The 23,249-nt window shown below is 38.6% G+C and overlaps 1 protein-coding gene across 4 annotated transcripts in view; it reads left to right on the forward strand.

Moving 5' to 3' along the window:
- Positions 1 to 20,555, forward strand: part of NMRK1 (nicotinamide riboside kinase 1) — a 38,312-nt gene extending 17,757 nt beyond the window's left edge. For 3 of the 4 annotated variants that reach the window (XR_005026380.2, XM_036893426.2, XM_036893428.2), the window contains one exon: positions 7,497 to 8,070. Coding sequence is in view for 2 of the 4 variants with exons in the window: in XM_036893426.2 (XP_036749321.1) it covers positions 7,497 to 7,516 (20 nt within the window). In the remaining 2 variants the exon portion in view is untranslated. Of the gene's footprint in view, positions 1 to 7,496; positions 8,071 to 16,411 lie in introns of those variants that run through there. The other variant, XR_008996502.1, reaches the window with a different exon arrangement.
- Positions 20,556 to 23,249: the final 2,694 nt, after the last annotated feature.

The following is a 23,249-nucleotide window of genomic DNA, read 5'->3' on the forward strand; positions in this document are numbered from 1 at the left end:
AAGCTGCTTTATAGAGTTCATTATATAGTGAAACTGAATAAAACATTAGCTCTGCCAGTTAAAGGAATCATGTCTGAGTTCTAGTTTTCTCACTGAAAGTGAATTATAACACTAGACATTGACATCTTAGTGCAAAGATGGCATACATCTAGTTTCAAATCAAAGGAATAAGAAATTGTAAAATAAAAATCTAATCAAATGTTTTTCTTTTGGTATTTTTCTACAACAAATTTAAAATATAATGTTTAATTTAAAGTAATTATCTAGAACAATAGTTCAGATTAACATAGGATTCTTGAATCATTTCCCATTTGTTGATTATTTAGTGTTGTTACAAGTTTTTCACATTGGCAAATAGCATGATATAAAAATATCCACACAAATTGCTGGTTTTTTTCTTGAGTCACCTATTAAAATTAAGTATAAAAATTGAAAAATTTCATAAGTAACACTTGCTTGGTCAAAGAGTATAATCATTTTTACTTTACATACTTCAAAAATTAAATACTATACTACAAAATCTTGTTTCTCCAACATGAAGTGTGTAATAACAATGTGGTAGGTTTATCATTGTGTTTCTAAGCCAGAGTCACCGTGCATTCAGCTAGACTTCCTTGTTTTCAAAAAAGAAACTAAAGGTAACAGTGCTCTTGCCCCAAATCAAGGATAATATTCCAAAATAATAATTTTACTGCAGCCAGCCACCCTGTGTGATATTATCCTTATTCTCAACTCTTTCATTCTTTGAAGCCAACAATTATTATGCCAACTCCAAATAACATTGGATATTTGATCTCTTAATATAGGCTTAAATTTAAGGATTGGAAGAAGGAAATTTGGACTCTTAGTTCTTTATGAAAATCCAGCACTTCTGGAAGGGGGGAAAATGATGGCAGAGTAGGAAGACATGGTGGAAACCACCTCCCACACACACACCAAGGAAGCACCTACAACAAATATAACTAAACCTGAAAAAGACCTGAAGACTGCAGAACAGACCATCTAACCTGGTAAAGAAAGAGTGAACCACACTGAAAAGGGCAAAGTGGCAGAGCTAACATCAAGCAGGACCCAAGCCCTTCCCTCATCCCAGCCCATAGGCAGGAGTAAGAATAATGGAGCAGAGCTGGGAGGGGATAGGTGCTCAGGTACTCTGCACACCCAGCCCTGGGGATCTGCTCTGGGAACACAAGTCCACAGCTTCTGGTGATCAGAGGCTCTGGGAGGCTGTGAGACTCCAGCTGCTTGTGGAGGACAGACAAGTTCAGCTGGTCCCACTGAAACCCAACACACAGGCAGCAGTTTGAAAGAGTTAACCAACAGCAGAAGGGGTGCCAGAGGGGCAAGGATTAGACAGAGCTCTCTCCACAGGAGAGAGGCCAGTGGATGATACCTCCCCAGCCCTCCCTCAACCCAACAGTTTGGGAACTCACAGGAGCCCCAGATGCTCCATCTCCCTCACTAGGAGCTCAGCCCCAAGGCACTTCCCTGCACACTTCTGGTGCACCAGCCCACTCAGCCCAGCAACATCATACTTTGCATCCTGGCAGGCAGAGAGAGGCACCTGCCAGAGCCAGCTCCAAGCACGCCTCTCTCCATGCAGGTGGCTAAGCCCAGTGCTGACTGAGTCGCCACCATTGTATGCCTACACAACTCATTGCTCTAGCATTCCCTGCCAACACATGACTCAATTAGCACAACCACCCCGCACACCCCATTAACCCAGCAGCTCCATCATTGCTGCAGGGCAAGCAGAGGGTGGTCCTGCCCACAATGGTCCCAGCAGAAGACACTGCTCTGATCACAAAGGGCCAGCTGGGGCAAACTGCTGGCTGCAGTGGACTGAAATAGACCGCCAGCAGACAGAAAGGCAGCCCTAGCCATTGCCCACCAACAGCAACTGGGGCTCCACCACAAAGGAGAACCAGACACTGGAGAGTACAGAGTCTTGAGCCTCTAGGCACCACAGGACACCTTCTTCATAAAGCCATTATCCTCTAGACTAGGAAGTATAGCAGATCTACCTAATTCAAAGGAACAAACACAGAGACCCTGACAAAATGAGGAGGTAGAATACATTCCAAACAAAACAACATGATAAGACATCAGAAAGAGGGCTAAAGGAACAGAGATCACCAATCTTCTTGATAAAGATTTCAAAGTAACAGTCGTAAATATGCTCACTGAGCTGTGGAGAAGTATTGAAGGTCTCAGGAAGGACTTCAACAAAGAGATACAAGAGCTAAAAAGCCACTTAGAGTTGAAGAATACAGTAACTGAAATACGTACAATAGAGGGGATGAATAATAGATTGCTGCAAGTAGAGAAGACAATCACTGAGATGGAAATTGGAGAACAGGAACACAACAAAGCTGAGGAACAAAGAAAAAGAATCTCTAGGAATGAAAAAATAAGATAGCTGTGTGGCCAATCCAAACAAAACAATATTTGCATAATTAGGGTACCAGAAGGAGAGAGACAAAGGGATAGAAAGTCTCTGAATAAATAATTGTTAAAAAGTTCCCCAGTCTAGGGAAGGAAATAGGACACTCAGGTCATGGAAGCTTAAGAGAGCCCCTAAAAAAAGGAACCCAGGAAGACAATACCAAAAAATATAATGATTAAAATGACAAAGATACGGATAAGGAAAGAGTATTGAAAGCAGCCAGAGAGAAAAAAGATATAAGTAGGGAAACCCCATCAGGCTATCAGCAGACTTTCAGCAGAAACTTTACAGGACAGAAGAGAGTGGCATGAAATATTTAATGTATTGAAACAGAAGGACCTCCAATCAAGAATACTCTGTCCAGCAAGATTATCTTCAGAATTGAAGGAGAGATTAAACATTTCCCAGATAAACAAAGGCTCAAGGAATTTATAACCACCAAACCAGTGTATTACAGGATATGTCAAAGGGACTTCTGTAGACTGAAATATTCCTAGGCCTAAATAGTTTTCACCAGTGAAAATAAACCCACAGTGAAGGTTGTAGATCAGTTACTTACCAAGCAAGTACAAAATTAAAACAAAAGTACAGCCAACTATACACAAAATCAGTCAAGGGGTATACAAAAAGTGCAAATTGTGACATCTAATACTTAAAGTGTGTAGGAGGAATAAAAAGAAAAAAGTACTTTTAGATGTGTTTGAAATAGAGTAATCAGCAACTTAATATAAGTGTTATAGTGTCAGGAAGCTATCCTTTAATCTTATGGTGATCATAAACCTAAAGCCTATAACAGATAAGCAAAAAATTCAAAATAAATCCAATCTCAACACTAAAGAAAACCATCAAATAACAAGAACAGGGTATATAAGAGGAAGAAAGCAACAGAGGAACTATAAAAACAACCCAGAAAATAACAAAATGGCAATAAGTACATACCTATCAATAATTACCTTAAATATAAATGGACTGAATGTACCAATCAAAAAACATAGAGTGGGAAAATGGATAAAGAAACAACATCCATCTATATGCTTCCTACAAGACACACATTTATGACATACACAGACTAAAAGTGAAGGGATGGAAAAAGATATTTCATGCAAATAATAGGGAGAAAAAAACAGGAGTAGCAGCACATATCAAACAAAATAGACTTAAAAAAAGTAATGAGAAAAGGACATTACATTAGGGGTCAGTTCAACAAGAGGATATAATCATAAATATTTATGAATCCAAGAGCACCTAAATATGCAAAACAAATACAGAATTAAAGGGGGAAAGTGATCACAACACATTTCAATAGATAAACCAGATGAAAAATAAATAAGGAAACAGAGACACTGAACAGTATATTAGATCCAATGGACTTAAGACATCTACAGAATACTCCACCCCAAAACAGCAGTATACACATTTTTCTCAGTGTACATGGAACATTGTCCAGAATAGATCAAATAATAGGCTACAAGAAGAGCCTCAATAAACACATAAAGATTGAAATCATATCAAGCAGCTTCACAGATCACAATGGTATGAACTAGAAATAAGTTACACAAAGAAAAAAAACCTGAAAATACATGGAGGCTAAACAGCTTGCTTCTAAATAATCAGTGGATCAATGCACAAATCAAGCAACACATGGAGACAAATGAAAACAAAAATTGAACAGTCCAAAATTCATGGGACACTGCAAAAGTGGTTCTAAGAGGGAAGTACATAGCAATACAGGCCTACCTCAAGAAAAAAGAGCAATCCTAAAAAAGGAGAGGGAAGTACATAGCAATACAGGCCTACCTCAGGAAACAAAGACAATCCTAAAAAAAAGTCTAAACTCGCAATTAAAGAAACTAGAAAAAGAAAAAAATGAAATCCAAAGTTAGTACAAAAAGGGACATAATATAGTTCAGAGCAGACATAGAGAAGAATAGAACAATAGAAAAAATGACAACAAGAGCTGGTTGTTTGAGAGAATAAAATAGATAAACCCTTAGAGTTATGAAGAAAAAAAGAGTACACAAAATCAGAGATGAAGAAGGAATAGTTCTGACAGATACCACAGAAATACAAGGAATTATTAGACAATACTGCAAAAAAATTAAATTATATGTCAACAAATTGGGCAACCTGGAAAAAATGGACAAATTCCTTGAAAAATACAAACTTCTAAGACTGACCCAGAAAGAAACAGGAAATCTAAACAGTGCAGTTACCAGCAATGAAATTGAATTGGTAATCAAAAATGTCCCAACAAAAAAAAATCAAGTACCAGAAGGCTTCACAGCTGAACTCTACCAAACATTAAAAGAGCTAATACCCATCCTTCTTAAAGTTTTCCAAAAAGTAAAAAACAAGGGAATACTTCCTAATACAAAAACCAGACACACTACAAAAAGGAAAATTATAGACCAATATCCCTGATAAACATATATGTAAAAATCCTCAACAAAATGTTAACAAACCAAATTCAAAAATACATCAAAAGGATCATCTATCATTCCAATTGGGATTTATTCCATGGATTCAAGGGTGGTATAATATTCATAAACCAATCAATATCATACACCATATTAACAAAAGCAAAGATAAATACCACTTGATCATCTCAATAGATGCTGAAAAAACATTTGACAAAATTCAACATCCACTCATGATTAAAAACTCTCAACAAATGAGTATAGAGGATACATACCTCAACATAATGAAGGCCATATATTACAAACCCACAGCTAACATCATACTTAATGGTAAAAAACTGAAAGTTTTTCCTCTAAGATCGGGAACAAGACAAGGATGCCCACTCTCATCACTTTCATTCAACATAGTACTGGAGATCCTAGCCACGGCAGTCAGACAACACAGAGATAACAGGCATCCAAATTGGTAAGAAAGAAGTTCAACTGTCACTGTTTGTAGATGTCATGATATGCATAGAAATTCCTAAAAAACTCCACCAAAAAAACTATTAAAACTATAACTGGATTCAGCAAAGTTGCAGGATACAAAATTAATACACAGAAATCTATTGTGTCCCTATATACTAACAACAAAGTAGCAGAAAGAGAAGTCAGGAAAACAATTTCATTTACAATTGCATCAAAAAGAAGAAAATACCTAGGAATAAGCTTGTAAGACACTCATGAGAGAAATTAAAGAAAACACAAATAGAAATCTATCTGTGCTGATAGGAAGAATTAATATTGTCAAAATGGCCATCCTACCCAAAGCAATTTACAGGTTTGATGAAACCCCTATTAAAACACCAACAGCATTTTTCAATGAACTAAAACAAATACTTCTAAAATTCATATGGAACCACAAAAGACCCTGAATAGCCAAAGTCATCCTGAGAAAGAAGAACAATGCTGGGGGTATTATCCTCCCTGACTTCAAGCTATACTACAAAGCTGCAGTAATCAAAACAGTATGGTACTGGCGCAAGAAAACATGCATAGATAAGTGGAACAGAAGAGAGAGCCCAGATATAAACCCAAGCATATATGGTCAATTAACATATGATAAAGGAGACATGACTATACAGTAGGGAAAAGACAGCCACTTCATTAACTGGTGTTGGGAAAACTGGACAGCTTCATGCAAGAGAATAAAATTGGAATATTGTCTAACTCCATACACAAAAGTAAACTTGAAATGGATGAAACCTGAATGTAAAACATGAAATCATAAAACTCTTGGAAGAAAACATAGGCAAAAATCTCTTTAATATAAGCATGAGCAGTTTTTTCCTGGACACATCTCCTCAGACAAGGGAAACAAAATGAAAAATGAACAAGTGGGACTCCATCAAACTAAAAAGCTTCTGTACAGCAAAGGATACCATCAGCAGAATAAAAAGACAACCTAGAGTAACATTTATCTGCTAAGGGGTTAACATCTAAAATATATAAAGAACTCATATAAAGAACACCAAAAAAACAAATAACCCAATTAAAAAATGGGTGGAGGACATGAGTAGACATTTCTTCAAAGAAGAAATACAGAGGGCCAACAGGCATATGAAAAGATGCTCCACATCACTAATCATCAGGGAAATGCAAATGAAAACCACAGTGAGATATCACCTCATGCCAGTTAGAATGGCCACTATCCAAAAGACAAGAAATAACAAGTGTTAGCAAGGATATGGAGAAAAGTGAATGCTAGTACAATATTGGTGGGAATGTAATTGATAGAACTGCTGTGGAAAGCAGTACGGAGGTTCCTCAAAACACTAAAAATAGCAATACCATTTGACTCAGTAATTCTACTTCTAGGAATTTACCCAAAGAAAACAAAATCACTGAGTAGAAAAGATAGATGCACCCATATGTTTATCACCACGTTATTTACAATAGCCAAGATATGGAAGCAACCTAAGTGTTAATCAATAGATGAATGGATAAAGGAGATGTGGCACACAATGGAATATTATTCAGCCATAAAAAAAAATAAATCTTTCCATTTGCAACAACATGGATGGATCTAGAGGATATTCTTTTGAAGTGAAATAAGCCAGGCAGAGAAAGACAAATACCACATGATTTCACTTATTTGTAGAATATAAAAACAAAGCAAAACAAAACAGCAGTAGACTCATAGACACTAAGAAGTGACTGGTGGTTACCTTGGCGGGGGTTAGGTGGGTAGCTGGGGAGGATGAGGGGGATAACAGGGTACAGAAATTCTCAATCATAATATAAGTTGGTCATGGGGATGAAAGTACAGTATGGAGAATATAGCCAGTGATTCTGTAACATCTTCCTATGTTGACAGATAGTAACTGCACTAGTGGGGGTGAGGATTTAATAATATGGGTATCTGTTGAACCACTGTGTTGTATATTTGAAACCTACATAAGATTGTATATCAACTGTACTTCATAAAAAAAAATCAGCACCAGAATAAAAGAAGAAAAACCAGCATTTCTGACTCCAGAATCCTTGAGTCTTAACATCACATTAAGATTTATTATTGACAGTGTGAAGATTTAATAAAAAATGAGAATTGGACTTACCTATTAATTTCTTTCTTATTCATATTTATTCCCAAGGTTTGCAAGTAACAGCATAATGATGGAGGGCACTGAATCTTTCCTGGAGTGAATTAGAAAACTTGAAAGAATATATTCAAGAACCTTCACCAAGATACATAATGTACTTTGGTATGATGATAGCTGTTATTTTGTTTCTATGTTTCTTTGGTCAAACATGATTTCCCCAACATGTGGAACAGTAAATAATTATCTATGCCAATAGATAGAAATTTACCCTAATGATTGTTCTCACTCTAGGGAGAATACAGATACAGCATAGCTTACAAACACTGAGTCAATTCCTTAGACCAATGATTATCAAATTTTTCTGAATGGAACCCACAAGTAAGAAATAAGGTTTATATCACCATCCAGTATATGTGTAATCTATTGTTTGTGTATGTGTGTATGTATATATGAATATTTGTATTCACAAAGCATTTGTCCTATATACAATGCACTATGATATTTTTCTATTTTTGATTTGTTTTTTAAATATTGGTTACCATCCCATACCAATGCCCACCTCCTACAAATAATGGCATACCAGGAGTAGCAGTCACATTGAATAAATCAACAATTTACTACAGTGTCTTATGTGTGTGTGTGTTTTGTTTTATTGCTGCTATTGTTTGGGTGAGTCTGAAACCACTGGATCATTGTGTCACTTGTGTTGAGACCTTGTTACAAATAAGGGTATTTTCTTATGTTTTTTTCAAACCAATGGTCTAAAGTCATAGAAATAAGTTAACAGTTACTTCAATGATATGTAATACAGGGAACCTTTGTTGAAAAGCACAGGCAGATCTAGATTATGTAATTTGGGGAGGCCTCTTTCACCACTGGCATTTAAATTATCTACTGATCAATTTTTTGTTTATTAACAACAGATTACTCACAACCCTCTCAGTTCTTAGCAATGTAAAATATATTGTTACATTAACATTTTTATAAATTGAAATATAGTTGATATACAATATTATATTGGATGCAGTTGTACAGCAGAGTGATTTGGAAGTTACATACATTTCTGAATGCTCATCACAGTAAGTGTAGTTGCCATTTGTCGACATACAAAGATATTACAATATTATTGACTTTATTTGCTATGCCGAGTTAAATTAACTTTAAGCATTGTCTGCAGACTCATTGGTCAGCTCTCATTATTTCTATTTCTAATGTGCTTGCACTCAGTGATGATTACAGGTTTTTTGGTCATACACACTACAAAAGAACAAGAAAACCTGAGCTCAAACTACAGTTCATCCACATAATACCTATATGACTCAGTCATATAGCTCACTGCTGTTCAGCCACCAGGACTTCCTCTCCTCAAATGTCCCAGGACCTTCCTGCCTCACAGCGGGCTCACGTGCTTAGATGAAGACTTAGATGCTCCCAGTGCTTAGAGCAGCAGACTTCCCTTACCTCCACCCAGCCTGCTGAGTCCTACCCTCCCTTCAAGCCCCTGACATCCCATTTTAGGGAGGCAAAGTTCTCCTACTTTTCCTTCAAAGCATTAGTCACAGTTGAAATTATGCTGCCCCTTACCAAATCACTGGCTTAGTGGCTGTCTCTCCAGCTCCATATGAGCTGCATGAAGGCTCACCTACCTCTGTAACTTAGTTACAGACATGTCCCTGCTAATGAGCATGATGTCTGGCACATGATGGACACAATGCTGGGTTCTTTTCGTAAATTATGGTCTCAGGAATGAGTTCATATGTAGCCTGTATATTACTTGACTAATAGTAGCTTAAACTCATTGGCGTTTATTTTTTTCACATAACAAGGAAATCCAATGCAAGCATCCAGGGTTTGTGCAAAGAGTTGTCAGAATTGGGGAAAAAAATTAAACGGACACTCAGTTAAATTTGAATATCACACATGAAAAGATGCTCCACATCGCTTGTCATCAGAGAAATGCAAATTAAAACCACAATGAGGTATCACCTCACACCAATAAGGATCGCCACCATCCAAAAGACAAACAACAACAAATGTTGACGAGGTTGCAGAGAAAGGGGAACCCTCCTGCACTGCTGGTGGGAATGCAAATTTGTTCAACCATTGTGGAAAGTAGTATGGAGGTTCCTCAAAAAGCTCAAAATAGAAATACCATTTGACCCAGGAATTCCACTTCTAGGAATTTACCCTAAGAATGCAGCACTCCAGTTTGAAAAAGACAGATGCACTCCTATGTTTATTGCAGCACTATTTACAATAGCCAAGAAATGGAAGCAACCTAAGTGTCCATCAATAAATGAATGGATAAAGAAGATGTGGTACATATACACAATGAAATATTATTCAGCCATAAGAAGAAAACAAATCCTACCATTTGCAACAACATGGATGGAGCTAGAGGGTACTATGCTCAGTGAAATAAGCCAGGCAGAGAAAGACAAGTACGAAATGATTTCACTCATATGTGGAATATAAGAACAAAGAAAAACTGAAGGAACAAAACAGCAGCAGAATCACAGAACCCAAGAATGGACTAACGGTTACCAAAGGGAAAGGGACTGGGCAGAAGGGGTGGGAAGGGAGGGATAAGGGCAGGGAAAAAGAAAGGGGGCCTTACAATTAGCATGTATAATGTGGGGGGGCATAAGGAGGGATGTGCAACACAGAGAAGACAAGTAGTGAGTCTACAGCATCTTACTATGCTGATGGACAGGGACTGTAATGGGCTTTGTCGGGGGGAACTTGGTGAAGGGGGGAGTCTAGTAACCATAATGTTCTTCATGTAATTATAGATTAATGATAATAAAATGAATTTAAAAATTTGAATATCAGATCAATTATACAAATAACCTTTTAGTATAAGTTATATATTTAAAATGACATATATAAGATAACTTTTTTTCTGAAATTTAAATTGAATTGGGCATCCGGTATTTAATCCAGCAGCTCTACTTTAGCAGCAACTTAAAAATGTCATGAAAAGTCCAGGGTCTGTCATCATTGGCCTGTGGCTCTGTCACCGGGAAGTCACCGGAAGGCATCAGTAGCTATGGGCACAGTGTCAGCCCTCAATGCAGGCAGGCAGAGGGAGGCACAGAGAGCTGCGCACCCCCCACCCCAGATTACCCAGCAGTGTCCCGGGCAGACCACTCCATGGCCAGAACTGGCTCTCACAGCCACTTCTCCTTGCAAGGGAGGCTGGGAAGAGGATGTCATGATAGATTGGAACCAATTATGATTCACTGTCTGGGAATGTTGCCACAGGGACAAAATCCAGCCTCTTAGCAAGGAAGGGGAAGGAAACAAGAAACTGCAAGTGTCTACTGCAACCTTTTCTCTGCATACCCACTCTGGCCTTGATTTTAGCATGCTTGGATGGCTGTAATTCCAAATCCTGTTACCTAAACAATAGGACTGCTTAAAAATAAAAATCTAAATATGAGTTTTCACACTTTAGAATAAAAATCTTGAGTATTCATTTCCAAGAATATCTAAAATTACCCTCTTCTGCCCTTCATCAGAGAGAGATGTCCCTGCTGGTTGAGAATCATTACACTTGACTTTTTTCGCCCTTTTGGCCTGTGAAAATAGGTCAGAGGAAGACTATCTTGGAGAAAAAAAAACAATAAAACCCCTTAACAGACATTAAGAATGGAAACATTCAAATCATTTTGGGAAGAAATAAGTAAGTTTTTGCTTACAGCTATCAGTGAGAGATAAATCAGAAATTGGAAATAAAGAATACCAGGACTTCACTGCTGGATGTTCAGTTTTCATATTACAGAAACTATTGTCAAAGCACTTAATGGGATATTGTGTCTACTTCAAAAGGCGTATGTTCTTTATATATTGAAAAGAAGTAAATCTGCTGAAGTCTTCACTTTCTGTACATAAACAACCTCAGTCCCTTCAGGATGAACTTGCTGTCAGAAGGCTTGACTGTGCTTAATATCAAACACAGAGTAAAGAGATTAAAAGAGGACCTCACGTGCAGACTGTTACACTAAAGGGTGAGATTCAAGCCCAAATTAACCTTTTAAGGATATGCTTGTGACAGTACATTGGAACATAAAATATTGGAGCAATATCAGCTGGTCCAACACACTGTATTTTAGTATGGAAATTAAAACCAGAGCTAGTGACTTGCCCAACCCCACGTAGCTAGTTTGTGGTGGGACTGGGGCCAGGCCACAATCCCTATACCACACACACACACACACACAAACACACACACATTGTACAATCCCTATACCCCCCCCACACACACACACACATTGTTAATTTTAAAGCAAAGAATGGCAGGAAAAATGCCTGTGAGAATACTTCTCTTCCTCTCCCCTTTGAAGAGACCAAACTGAGGAGCCTGGAAAGACAAGGGCTGTGTCAGGGAAAAATGAAGCTTTCTGCTCTGGGCTGCTGGAGCCTGGTCAAGGAGACAGGCTGACTCATGAGGTCATCTGTGGGGCAAGGAGTCATGGTGAGCTGATGTGAGCTCCATGCTGCTGTCTGGCTGTGCTGACCCTAGGTTTGTGGCTCTAGCTGCTCTTTCAATACCCCATGCACGGTGAAGAGTTAGGAATAAGCAAGGATATGGAAAAGGTAGGAAAGGCATTACTCTCCACATCTGTGCACACACAGGACTAGATGAAAATTGCAATAGCAGCTTTGGGGCCCTTATGACCTCAAAGCAGCCATGATGAAATAATCAAAAGGAAAAACAATTTCCAACAGTAATGATGCTTCTGTGATGTTCTTCAAAGACTTAAATTCTAATACTGTGTTTATTTTGCTGTATTTGAACTTCTATCTAGTGGCCTATAGGTTTACAATAATAACTGACCTTTACTGAGTACCTACCATGTACTTGGTATGGTGTCAAGTGCTGTTAAGAAATTTTCCCAAGCTTGGAAATAGGCAAAAGAGGTTACTGCATATCCTTTCAGGGTTATCCAAGCACGGTCTACCCAATGCACCTGTGGGTTAGCCAGTTCTCCAGAAGTGCACACCTTTGTTTGAGTTGCCATTTTCTCTTGATTAGGGTATTTTAAGTCTCATAAGCGTAGATACTAACTTGTAGAAATTGATAGCGAAGCTTTCTCCACTTCAACACTATTGGCATTCAGGCCTAGATAATTGTTTTTGGGTTTTTTTTAGGGGGTTTTTTGGTCCTATAAATTGAAGGATGTTTAAACACATCCCTTTTCTGTACCCACCAGATGCCAGTAGCAACCCCTCCCACCATTTTTGATACCCCAAAATATTTCAGACATGGTCGAATATACCCTGGAAGACAAAATTGTCCCCACTTGAGAATAAATGCTGATATCAATAAAAATTAAATTTGTCTACTAGAGATACAAATAATTTATCTGGTAAAGAAAGATAACCCTAAAAGTCACAGTTTTATTGCCTATACATTAACCAGTTTTTTATCTAAATTGGCCATTATTCAAGCCTTTTCCTTCAGTTACCATTAATGCTTCGCTGTCTCCAGTTTTCTTTGAACCAGTCTTACCATCTTACCATTTCCCTCATTAATATGTCAAATGAATCTTTAACACATATTCACTTTATATTTGTATGGGTCATGTTTTTAACTGTTTGGAAAGTATATTTTGACAGTACTTTACAACATTACTTTATTACCACATAAATATGAGGCTTAGAGAGGTAGAAAAACTACCTAACTTTAACACTCATTGAAACCAGATTGGGAACCAAGTCTTCATGACTCCAAACAGTAAGCTCCTAACCATCATGCTGGTATTCTGAGGTTAGTTGTAAAACTTTGTGACCTGGCTTGCTGTTGTCACCACACTTAGCTTGCAATTAATTGTACTTCTATGGCTTTAGGCCACCCAATTTTATACTGTGAAAGGGTTTCAGAGTTCAAAATCCAAGAACTAATCAGAGTGGCCCTCTAACTTCAGAACATTCTTTGGTCACCTTATCATAATATCACTGAAGTCAGCACAATAGGAGGTTGACAAGGAGTACCTGGATTCTATAGCTACTCAATTCAAGATGCTCTGTTCAACACACCCTTGAAAATACCTGTGAGTGAGTTGCAGCTCTCTTCTCTCTCCAGACAAAAGACAGATTTAGCAGGAATTCTGTTGGGACTTGCTGATTCTGATAATCACTTTTTGTCCCTCTTCCTGTTTTGCAAACAGGGGATGTGGTAGAATAAGGCATAAAGGCATCAAGGATTGATGACATCAGCACTTAAAGCTGCTGTGTCTAGGCCTAAGCTGATCTTCATCACTCCTCTGTCTAGTCCAATAACATGTATTGCAGCAGGCGGCATATGGATAATTACTGGGCTCCCTGATTAAAAAATCATTTGCCTGACTCAAAGTTCTTAAGCAGTAGCCTAGCTTCATGCAAAATACATGGAATAGTAAAAATAACTATCACTTCGAGTGCTTAGTGCATACCAGGTACTATTTAAAACTCCCTGCATAGATGATCTTGTTTAATATTCATTAAACCCCTAGAAGGAGTTACTATTATTTTTCATATGAAGAAACTGCAGCACAATTTGCCCAACGCCACACCAGTAGTGGCAGAGCGAAATTCAAATTGAATTTCTGAGTTCAGGCTCTTAACCACTGCACTCTACCATAGCAGGGATGATCAGCTATCCAACTGGCAGGAATGGAATGAGGATATTAAGGGGGATAGAACTTCACTGAAGATATGGTTGGCTGAGAGTTCTGGAGGCCAGGATGCATGGCTCATGTGATACAAAAGACCTTCCAATCCTCTATTACGATGTCCTTCCTGAAGCAGAGGTGGTACAGGGCTCAGAAAAGGAGTTCCTCCTGTCATCAGTCACCTTGACAATGCTGCATTGAGGACATCTTGCCGACCTAGCCTACAGAAATAGCAGATTTATTTTGGGAGAGACCTGACACTAATATTGGATAACACAGTTATTATTTTTACTGCTTTCAGTAAACCACAAAAAACATGGAGAAGTAATGTTGACTCCTCACAGTTGGAAACCTTGACTTTGTTCCCATTTAGGCATATTTGTAAGTTGTAAAAGTGTGTGGCAAGTGTGAAGTCATTAGTAACAGAGATGATGTTTACCACTTGAAAATGATTTGTTTCCCCCAAACACATATGGGAACACAAAGTAGTTCCCATCTTTCTTGCCACCTATTTTTCTACATCCAAGAAAGTTAAGCCAACCTTAAAAAGTACTACCTCACTTGACAGCAAAGGAAAATGGGGTGCCAAGATGAGATTTGGGTCCAGTCAAGTAGTCTGCATAGGAGCCAGATTTTTTTTTTAAATACTTCCATGTTTAATAATGATCATCAAAGGGACATCCACAACAGCTTGGCTTTTGTTTTGTTTTGTTTTGTTTGTTTGTTTGTTATTCATTTTATCATTAATCTACAATTACATGAAGAGCATTATGGTTACTATCTCCCCCCTTCACCAAGTCCCCCTCCACAAACCCCATTACAGTCACTGTCCATCAGCGTAGTAAGATGCTGTAGACTCACTACTTGTCCTCTCTGTGTTGCACATCCCTCGCTATGCACCCCCCACATTATACATGCTAATTGTAAGGCCCCCTTTCTTTTTCCCTGCCCTTATCCCTCCCTTCCCACCCCTCCTGCCCAGTCCCTTTCCCTTTGGTTACCATTAGTCCATTCTTGGGTTCTGTGATTCTGCTGCTGTTTTGTTCCTTCAGTTTTTCTTTGTTCTTATACTCCACATATGAGTGAAATCATTTGGTACTTGTCTTTCTCCGCCTGGCTTATTTCACTGAGCATAATACCCTCTAGCTCCATCCATGTTGTTGCAAATGGTAGGATTTGTTTTCTTCTTATGGCTGAATAATGTTCCATTGTGTATATGTACCACATCTTCTTTATCCATTCATCTACTGATGGACACTTAGGTTGCTTCCAATTCTTGGCTATTGTAAATAGTGCTGCGATAAACATAGGGGTGCATCTGTCTTTTTCAAATGGGGCTGCTGCATTCTTAGGGTAAATTCCTAGAAGTAGAATTCCTGGGTCAAATGGTATTTCTATTTTGAGCATTCTGAGGAACTTCCATACTGCTTTCCACAATGGTTGAACTAATTTGCATTCCCACCAGCAGTGTAGGAGAGTTCCCCTTTTCTCCACAACCTCACCAACATTTGTTGTTGTTTGTCTTTTGGATGGTGGCAATCCTTACTGGTATGAGTTGATATCTCATTGTGGTTTTAATTTGCATTTCTCTGATGATTAGCAATGTGAAGTATCTTTTCATGTGTCTGTTGGCCATCTGAATTTCTTCTTTGGAGAACTGTCTGTTCAGCTCCTCTGCCCATTTTTTTAATTGGATTATTTGCTTTTTGTTTGTTGAGGTGCGTGAGCTCTTTATATGTTTTGGATGTCAATCCTTTATCAGATCTGTCATTTATGAATATATTCTCCCATACTGTAGGGTACCTTTTTGTTTTATTGATGGTGTCCTTTGCTGTACAGAAGCTTTTCAGCTTGATATAGTCCCACTTGTTCATTTTTGCTTTTCTTTCCCTTGCCCAGGGAGATATGTTCATGAAGAAGTCGCTCATGTTTTTTTGTCCAAGAGATTTTTTCCTATGTTTTTTTCTAAGAGTTTTATGGTTTCATGACTTACATTCAGGTCTTTGATCCATTTCGAATTTACTTTTGTGTATGGGGTTAGACAGTGATCCAGTTTCGTTCTCTTACATGTAGCTGTCCAGTTTTGCCAGCACCATCTGTTGAAGAGACTGTCATTTCCCCATTGTATGTCCATGGCTCCTTTATCATATATTAATTGACCATATATGTTTGGAGCCAGATTTTTAATAAAAAAATCAATCAAGATAGACATTCCTAGAAAACTGGATTTATTTCAGTATATATTGTATACATGGTTCTTTTTCAATCCAATATACTTTCCTCTGTCCTCTTTTCTTTTTCTTCTAATAGGCTTGTAATGGACTGCTCACCAGTGAGGGGAAAACCCACTCCTAGGGTACCGCCTGCAATTACAGGGTCCTCTGTCTTCTGGGGAGTCCCAGGCTGCCAGAAGATGACAATTAAGTCAAGGATGTAGCATGTGGAGAAAGCAACAGCAATGGTTGGTCATGCTGATAAGTAAAGCAGCCGTGTGGAAAGCATGTGGAACTGTAAGTAAGAAAACCTGGGTTCTTGTCCCAGATCTGATGCTTGACCATGGGTATGTCATTCTCTGAGCCCAAAGAAGCTAAGCATTCCTCAAAATTGAAATAATTAATATGGACCTCAGGTATTTGGTTAAAAGGTTTAATGAATATAAAGCATCTAGTCAAATGCCTGGCACCTGGTGGATGTTCACTGTTATTAACTCCAACTTTCAGTCCCAACCCTTTTGACTCCATCCTATAAAATCTGACACTGAAAATTAAGTTAAAGATGTTAAAGGGTTATGAAGACAGATCCAAGCCTATCACCACAGCTTGAGTTGAGTCCCGCATAACCCTTGGGGTTTTTCAAATTATTATTTATTTTTTCCCTTTCATGCCTTCCTTTGATACTCATTTTAATCATTTTTACCCTTTAAAAAAATATGAATGGGTTTAGTGGAACGTGTGGTATATTTGCTCTGGGACCTAAACCTCTGTATAAGGATGGTCCTCAGCCTCTGCAACAACAGGTCATCTAACCTGTGAGTACCACCCCCACCTCCTACTCAAAGACACATAGCTGATCTCAGCCATAAACTTGTCAGGCTGCTTCTGGGGAAAACCAGCCAACATATGGTGAGGATATTCAAGCAGCACTGTGCAAAAATCCATGTGGCAAAATAGTAGAGACATCGATCAATAGCCAGCACCACTTGCCAGCCATGTAACTGAGTCACCTTGGAAAGTGAATTCTCCAACCCCAGGCAAACTTTTAGATGACAGGAGCGCAGCTGACACCTGGACTTCAATTTCATGAGATCCTGAGGCAGAACCTGCAGTAAGCCACTCCCAAGAGAAAGAGAGAAAGAATGAATAAAGGAATGTATGCCTGGCAGGTACCATGGGATGAGATGTAAATTTACAAGATATCCTATTGGCCCCTCCACAAATACACATATAGTATGAGCATGCCACAGTGCTAAATGTGGGTTGACTCTTTAGAAAATAAAATCTCTAAATGCAAGCCAGTTATTTCATCTGGTGCTCAGCAGAAGAAACAGAGATCTGTTCCAACACTAGAGGAAAAACTGATTGTGCTGACTTATTAAATGTGGCAGAGAATGCTTCCCAATTTCCATCTGCCCCTTCTTCTATAGCAATAAAAAATCTTGATTTTCCAGTTGGAACATTATCACCTGGCTAAAAGAAACTTAAGAGTTTCTCTAGTTATTTGAAAAAGAGTATAATGTGGTAATGATAACCAGAGCTTTGGTGTCTGTCATATAGAACAGAATTAAATATAGCTGTGTGACCTCAAGCAAATTATTATCTATCATGAGGCCTAGTTACCTTGTCTATAAAACATAATGATGAACTTACACTTTATAAAGTTGCTGTAAAGATTAAATTTTTAACCCACGCAAATGCCTTAAATTTAGCATAGTAATCTGGCACAGGATATGTGCTCATTAAATGGTAGCTATTGTTTAAAAACATAAAGAAAAAATCTAAAATGTGAGGCATTGGAAGTTTCTTGATAAGACTCAAGTACAGCTCTTAAATTAACTGCTTGCTCTATTAAGCCATTATTCAGTAATTTTGAAATTGTAAGCTGGTACTCAGCTTTCTTTTACTACTCTAGACTTCTCTCCTTTGGGAATTCTCACGTTCTCCATATTTCACACTTTGAATCATTAAATCTCTCCAGTTTCCTAAAATGAAGGAGAATTCATCTTTGATCTAGTGATCAGAGGAGGGAACCTGGAAAGGGAAGATGAATCTCTGCCTGAACACAGATGTCAATCCTCTCTCCAAATGAGAGGCAACTTTACATGACACACTTGTCACCTTTCCTCTTCCCTCTTCTTTTCCTTCTGCCTATATATAATTGGTACCCCTGTCAAATAGTCTTAATTACATTTCCTTTGGAGAAAAACACATTTCAGCTGTCTTGGAAAACCAGTTTAAAAGTTGCCTTAAAAAAATACTAATATCTACTGTCTAAAAATAGGTAGTTACAAGGGCATGCCAGAGTTTATCTGGACTGGAGAGGTTGGGTGGAGATCTCTTCTGCTGCAGCCTGGTCAAGAGAGAGATGGGATGACTGCATGTAAGAAATAAATGGGTTTCTTAAACTTTATTTTTCCCTTTGAGTGATTTTGGTTTCGAAGTTATTTTGCCTCAGGATTTTTCCACCTGGAGTTACACCTACACTCATCCAACCTGGTTGAGAATTCTTTCTCTGTCAGAGCCAAGAATCCTTCCCTGTTCAGGTTGAGGTTTCACCTAATGCGCAGGGAGAGACCACCCAGAGAGCTGCCCCACAACAGCCTTATCTGATTAGAACATTTGGAAAGAATAAACTGGGCATGCTCAATTCAGCTCTCGATCTCATTTTTTTTCCTCTTGAGCAAGCACAATTTCTTCTGTTAGTCATGCCATAAAGTCCTTCCCAGTTGGAAATGTTGCCCTGGCCATCGCTGCCTATGACTATATGAGTAAGTGTAATTAATTCTGGATGAAGTTAGGAGGCCCATCTGACTCTCATTTTAAGGTACATTCTTCAATATGGGCTTCTCAGTAATAGAGGGGATATTTTGTCCATCATATCTCCCTCTCCTTTGTCTTATTGATCAATTTGTTCTAAACTGAGGTAGGAAATTGGTTAGTGTATTAATTATATTTTCTAAATGTCTGTATTCTTGATGCTCTGACATATGGGGCCTCACTTACTGGGCAGAGACTGCCCCTCTCAGGGCTAGCTAATTCCTAGAGAAAGCAAACAATCCCCTGATCTTTCATATGCAAACTGACCAATCTAGAACCCCCACCCACCCCAACTTCTTCCTTACTCAAACTCTCACACACCAAGCCAATATTTCCCTGCCCTAATCAACCCAGGGCAAAGTAACAGACAATTTGGGACAGCCCAGAGCCCACTGAAATTATTCCAATTTGCCAATCGTAAGCCTGCTAACCCTGCCTTACCTTGCCTTTCTGTGAAAACCAGGATAAAGGCTTGTGTTTATGCTTTCCCTTTGCTCTCTCTGCTTCTTTCTCTCCTGTGCTTCCCTGTGTGGCCCTGCAGGGTGTGGCATGCCCCCTCCTCTTGGGGACTAAGAGTAACACACGCTCTCTTCAGTGTCTGTCATCTCCTGATCTCTTGGCCTCACCATACCTGAATAATAACAAAACGTACATTTTAAAACAGGGGGAGTTATTACTGGTTCCTTCCAAAGGTTAGAAGAGGTCTCTTCAGAAGGTGATGCAAAGCATGACTTTAAAACACAGTCACTGATACCATTTCCCCTTCTTTCCTGCCATACTTGTTTTTAAATTAGGGAGATGGGAACAGAATTTCCCAAAGAGCTGGGCCCTGGTTAGCAATAATTTGCCCAGTTTTCATTTATTCTTGAGATTCTAACCATTGACTTCCAAAAGAAAAGTAACATAGCCAAGAATTTATTAGTCAATCTGTTAGGTAGACAGATAGACATGAGCAGCCAGAGAAGGGGAATATAAGGTTCAAGGAAAAAACCATCCAGTTGTAAGAGTCCCACTTGAAGACAACAAAGGCTTTGTAGGGAGATAACTTCCTTGCCTATCAGGAACAAGCTAAATTGGTTCCAACCAGATCACAATGCAGGCACAATCAAACAAAGCTAAGAACCACCCAAACCACACCTCCTCATAATCTCATTAAAATAAAACTGCAATTTGCTCCTCCCCACTCCCCATGGCCTTTTCTGTGTGCATTTTGGGAAAAGAAATACATATTATTCAAAGAAAGGGAAGTGCAGGCAACCTCAGAAAGGAGGCATGCTTAAAGCTGAGGATTCATGTCTTTTACGGATTTCAAGAATGGGTTAAAGGGCCAGGGGGAAGCATAGGCTTGACATGTGGTCTCATGATGTCTATCTCTGGTGAGAGACATGTCACCATCCATAGTCAGTCCTCTAGATACTCTGTAAGATACTCTGTAAAAAAAAAAACAAGGAATTCTTTTATCCTGTTCTCCAAGATAGTGGTCAACCCCAAGCACAGAGGAAACATACCATTTAGGACTGCTTTCCTACCTTAAGATAGAGTTGATTGTTGGCTAATTGCCATAAACTATATTAGGAATCTTACCTCCAAACTCCCTGGTTTTTAAAATGGAATCTTAGCCTTAAGATGTCCCTCCTCAGCCTTAAGGAGTCCCTTATGTTCTTACTATACTATTTATATCATAGGCAGGAAAAATTGATCATGATGCTTATCCCATGTCCCTGCTCTACCTCAGGACAACCCACCTTCCCCAGGAAGAGTAAATAGAGAAAAGTAAGGGGTATAGTTAAAGGGTATCTCACCACGACCCTCCTTACTCCAGAAAGACTCAGGAGATACGGGCCCACACAAGAGATTTTATTATCTGAAGAGAAAATAGCTGCCCCCAGAGAGAGGGAGCAGCAGCTCGTGGGTGAGGAAGCACGTTTTTAAGGAGTAGGGGTAGGATGTGTTCTGCGTTGGTGATTGGATCCTAAGGGGTGGGCAACCATCTGGTCACTGGTGACTGGATCTTAAGGGCTGGGGGTCTTAGCGCGCCAGAATTTGCCTTCATATAGTTTGACTAAACTCCATTTTCATGGATGGAAATGGGAAAGAAAAATTACCTCCCATCAAAAAAACAGTGATTTTTCTAGAGATTTTAGTAATATAGTGAAATTCTGGCACTTCCTTAGCCATGAATCCCGCTTCAGGTTTTACATTTTAAATCCAGAGTTTCAGCTAATTGACACTCAGAAGACTGATTTATTTCTCTCTCATCCCCCATTCCTAGGGCCTCTTGGAAGGCTGCAAGTCTAAAAAATTTAGGGTGAACTTTCCTACCATCTGGTGAGAATATTTTGCTTATGTCTCTTGGTTGTATTCTGTCTCACCTATTTCCATTCTTTTTGATTGGACCAGGGAAAGGGCCAATAGGTCTAGACACTGGGGAATTATCACCTGGTAGATACAGTAGTAAAGAATGACCTAGATATAATGTTTGAGGCCCACAAAGGCATTAAGATGGTGTGGAAAGAAGGGAGAAAGTCACTTATGGCAATATCAGTGTTTAGTCTCAACCTTATTTCATCTATGACAGGGTTGGCAAATTATGTTCCACTGGCCAAATCCAGCCTGTCACCTGTTTTTTTTTTCTAATAAAGTTTAATTGGAACACAGCCACACCTATTCCTTTATGTATTCTGTGTGTTTGCTTGCATGCTATAACAGCAGAGTTGAGCAGTTGTGAAAGACTTTATGGCCTTCAAAACCAAAAATATTTACTAACTGCCTCTCCACATAAGTTTTCCAACCCTTGCTCTATATATGTTCATTGGATGCTAATAGATTGCTTACAGTGTGCCAGGAATAGGGACAGTCTGTGCCTTAAATGAGCTCACAGTCTGCTGGGGAACCAGATATTTTAACAACTGTTAAAAAACAGAATTCAAGTAAGTAAATTTGAAGGTCTAATTGACTTTTTAAGTGATTCATGGATTGGGCAGCATCTGTCTAAGAAGTAGAGAGATATTCCAAAGGGCTACAGAAAGGGACAGGTTTTTTTAAGGCAGTGCAAGGAAGTTATAAACAAAAGAAGGATTATTTTGGGTGAGGTCACCTTCATTTGGGGACTTACAGGTCTTAGTAGAAGAATTACCTCATCATCCTTTTGGGGATAGAGTGGGCACATGTGACATTATCTTATCAATGCTGAGCAGAAAATCCCTGACTGACTACATCTCTGGGGGAGACTGAAACTATAATCCGATTAGATATTAAACCCCAGTTTGGTGACTTGGCCTAGCGGAAGAGACTCCATGTTAGGCCTGTGTTTTTCTTTTTAACACAACTAATTACAAGCAGTGTGAGAAACTCAGTAACAGAGGAAGAAGAACTCTGACGTTGTGAAGAAAGGAAAGACTCTTTGGGGGGTGATAAGGTAGGGGGATGGGAGGAGATTCTTTGGACTTAACTGGAAAGATTGCCGGTGGCTCATTGGGATGGATGTTTTAAATTATGTTAAGGAACTTAGACTTCATCCTCTAGGCAGTGGGCCACCACTAAGGGAATTGAATCAGAAGAGCAACATAATCAATTTATTTTTGAAAAAGAAAATATTGTGGCATCTTACTACACTGATGGACAGTGACTGCAATGGGGTATGGGGAGGACTCAATAATATGGGTCAATGTAGTAGCTAAATTGTTTTTCATATGAAATCTTCAAAAGAATGTGTATCAGTGATACTTAATAAAAGTGAATACAAAGAAAAAAGAATCATGTGAAGTCTCTCATATATCTGATACACGAGAGAAGTCTAAACTCTGGCAGATAAGTTAGGAAGTGTTGCAATAGATCAGATTTTTTGACCTAGGCCAAGCCCTGTTCGAAAGAATTTTTATGTAAGCCTATTTATTAGCAAGTAAAGTACATATCAGGATTTCATTTGGCTTCAAGCATAGAGTACAATAATCTGAAGCCAAACATTAATTATATATACATATCTAGTTAGTTATGCTTATAGTGTGGGTATATATTAAATCAGAGAGGATTCATTCCTTACAGAGGATTTTTTCACTCCTACTTTATTCTTTTCTTCTATTTAAATTAAATTAAATTCTTTTATTCTATTTATT

Source organism: Manis pentadactyla, chromosome 3, assembly GCF_030020395.1.
Source record: "Manis pentadactyla isolate mManPen7 chromosome 3, mManPen7.hap1, whole genome shotgun sequence".
NCBI classification, from domain to species: Eukaryota; Metazoa; Chordata; class Mammalia; order Pholidota; family Manidae; genus Manis; species Manis pentadactyla.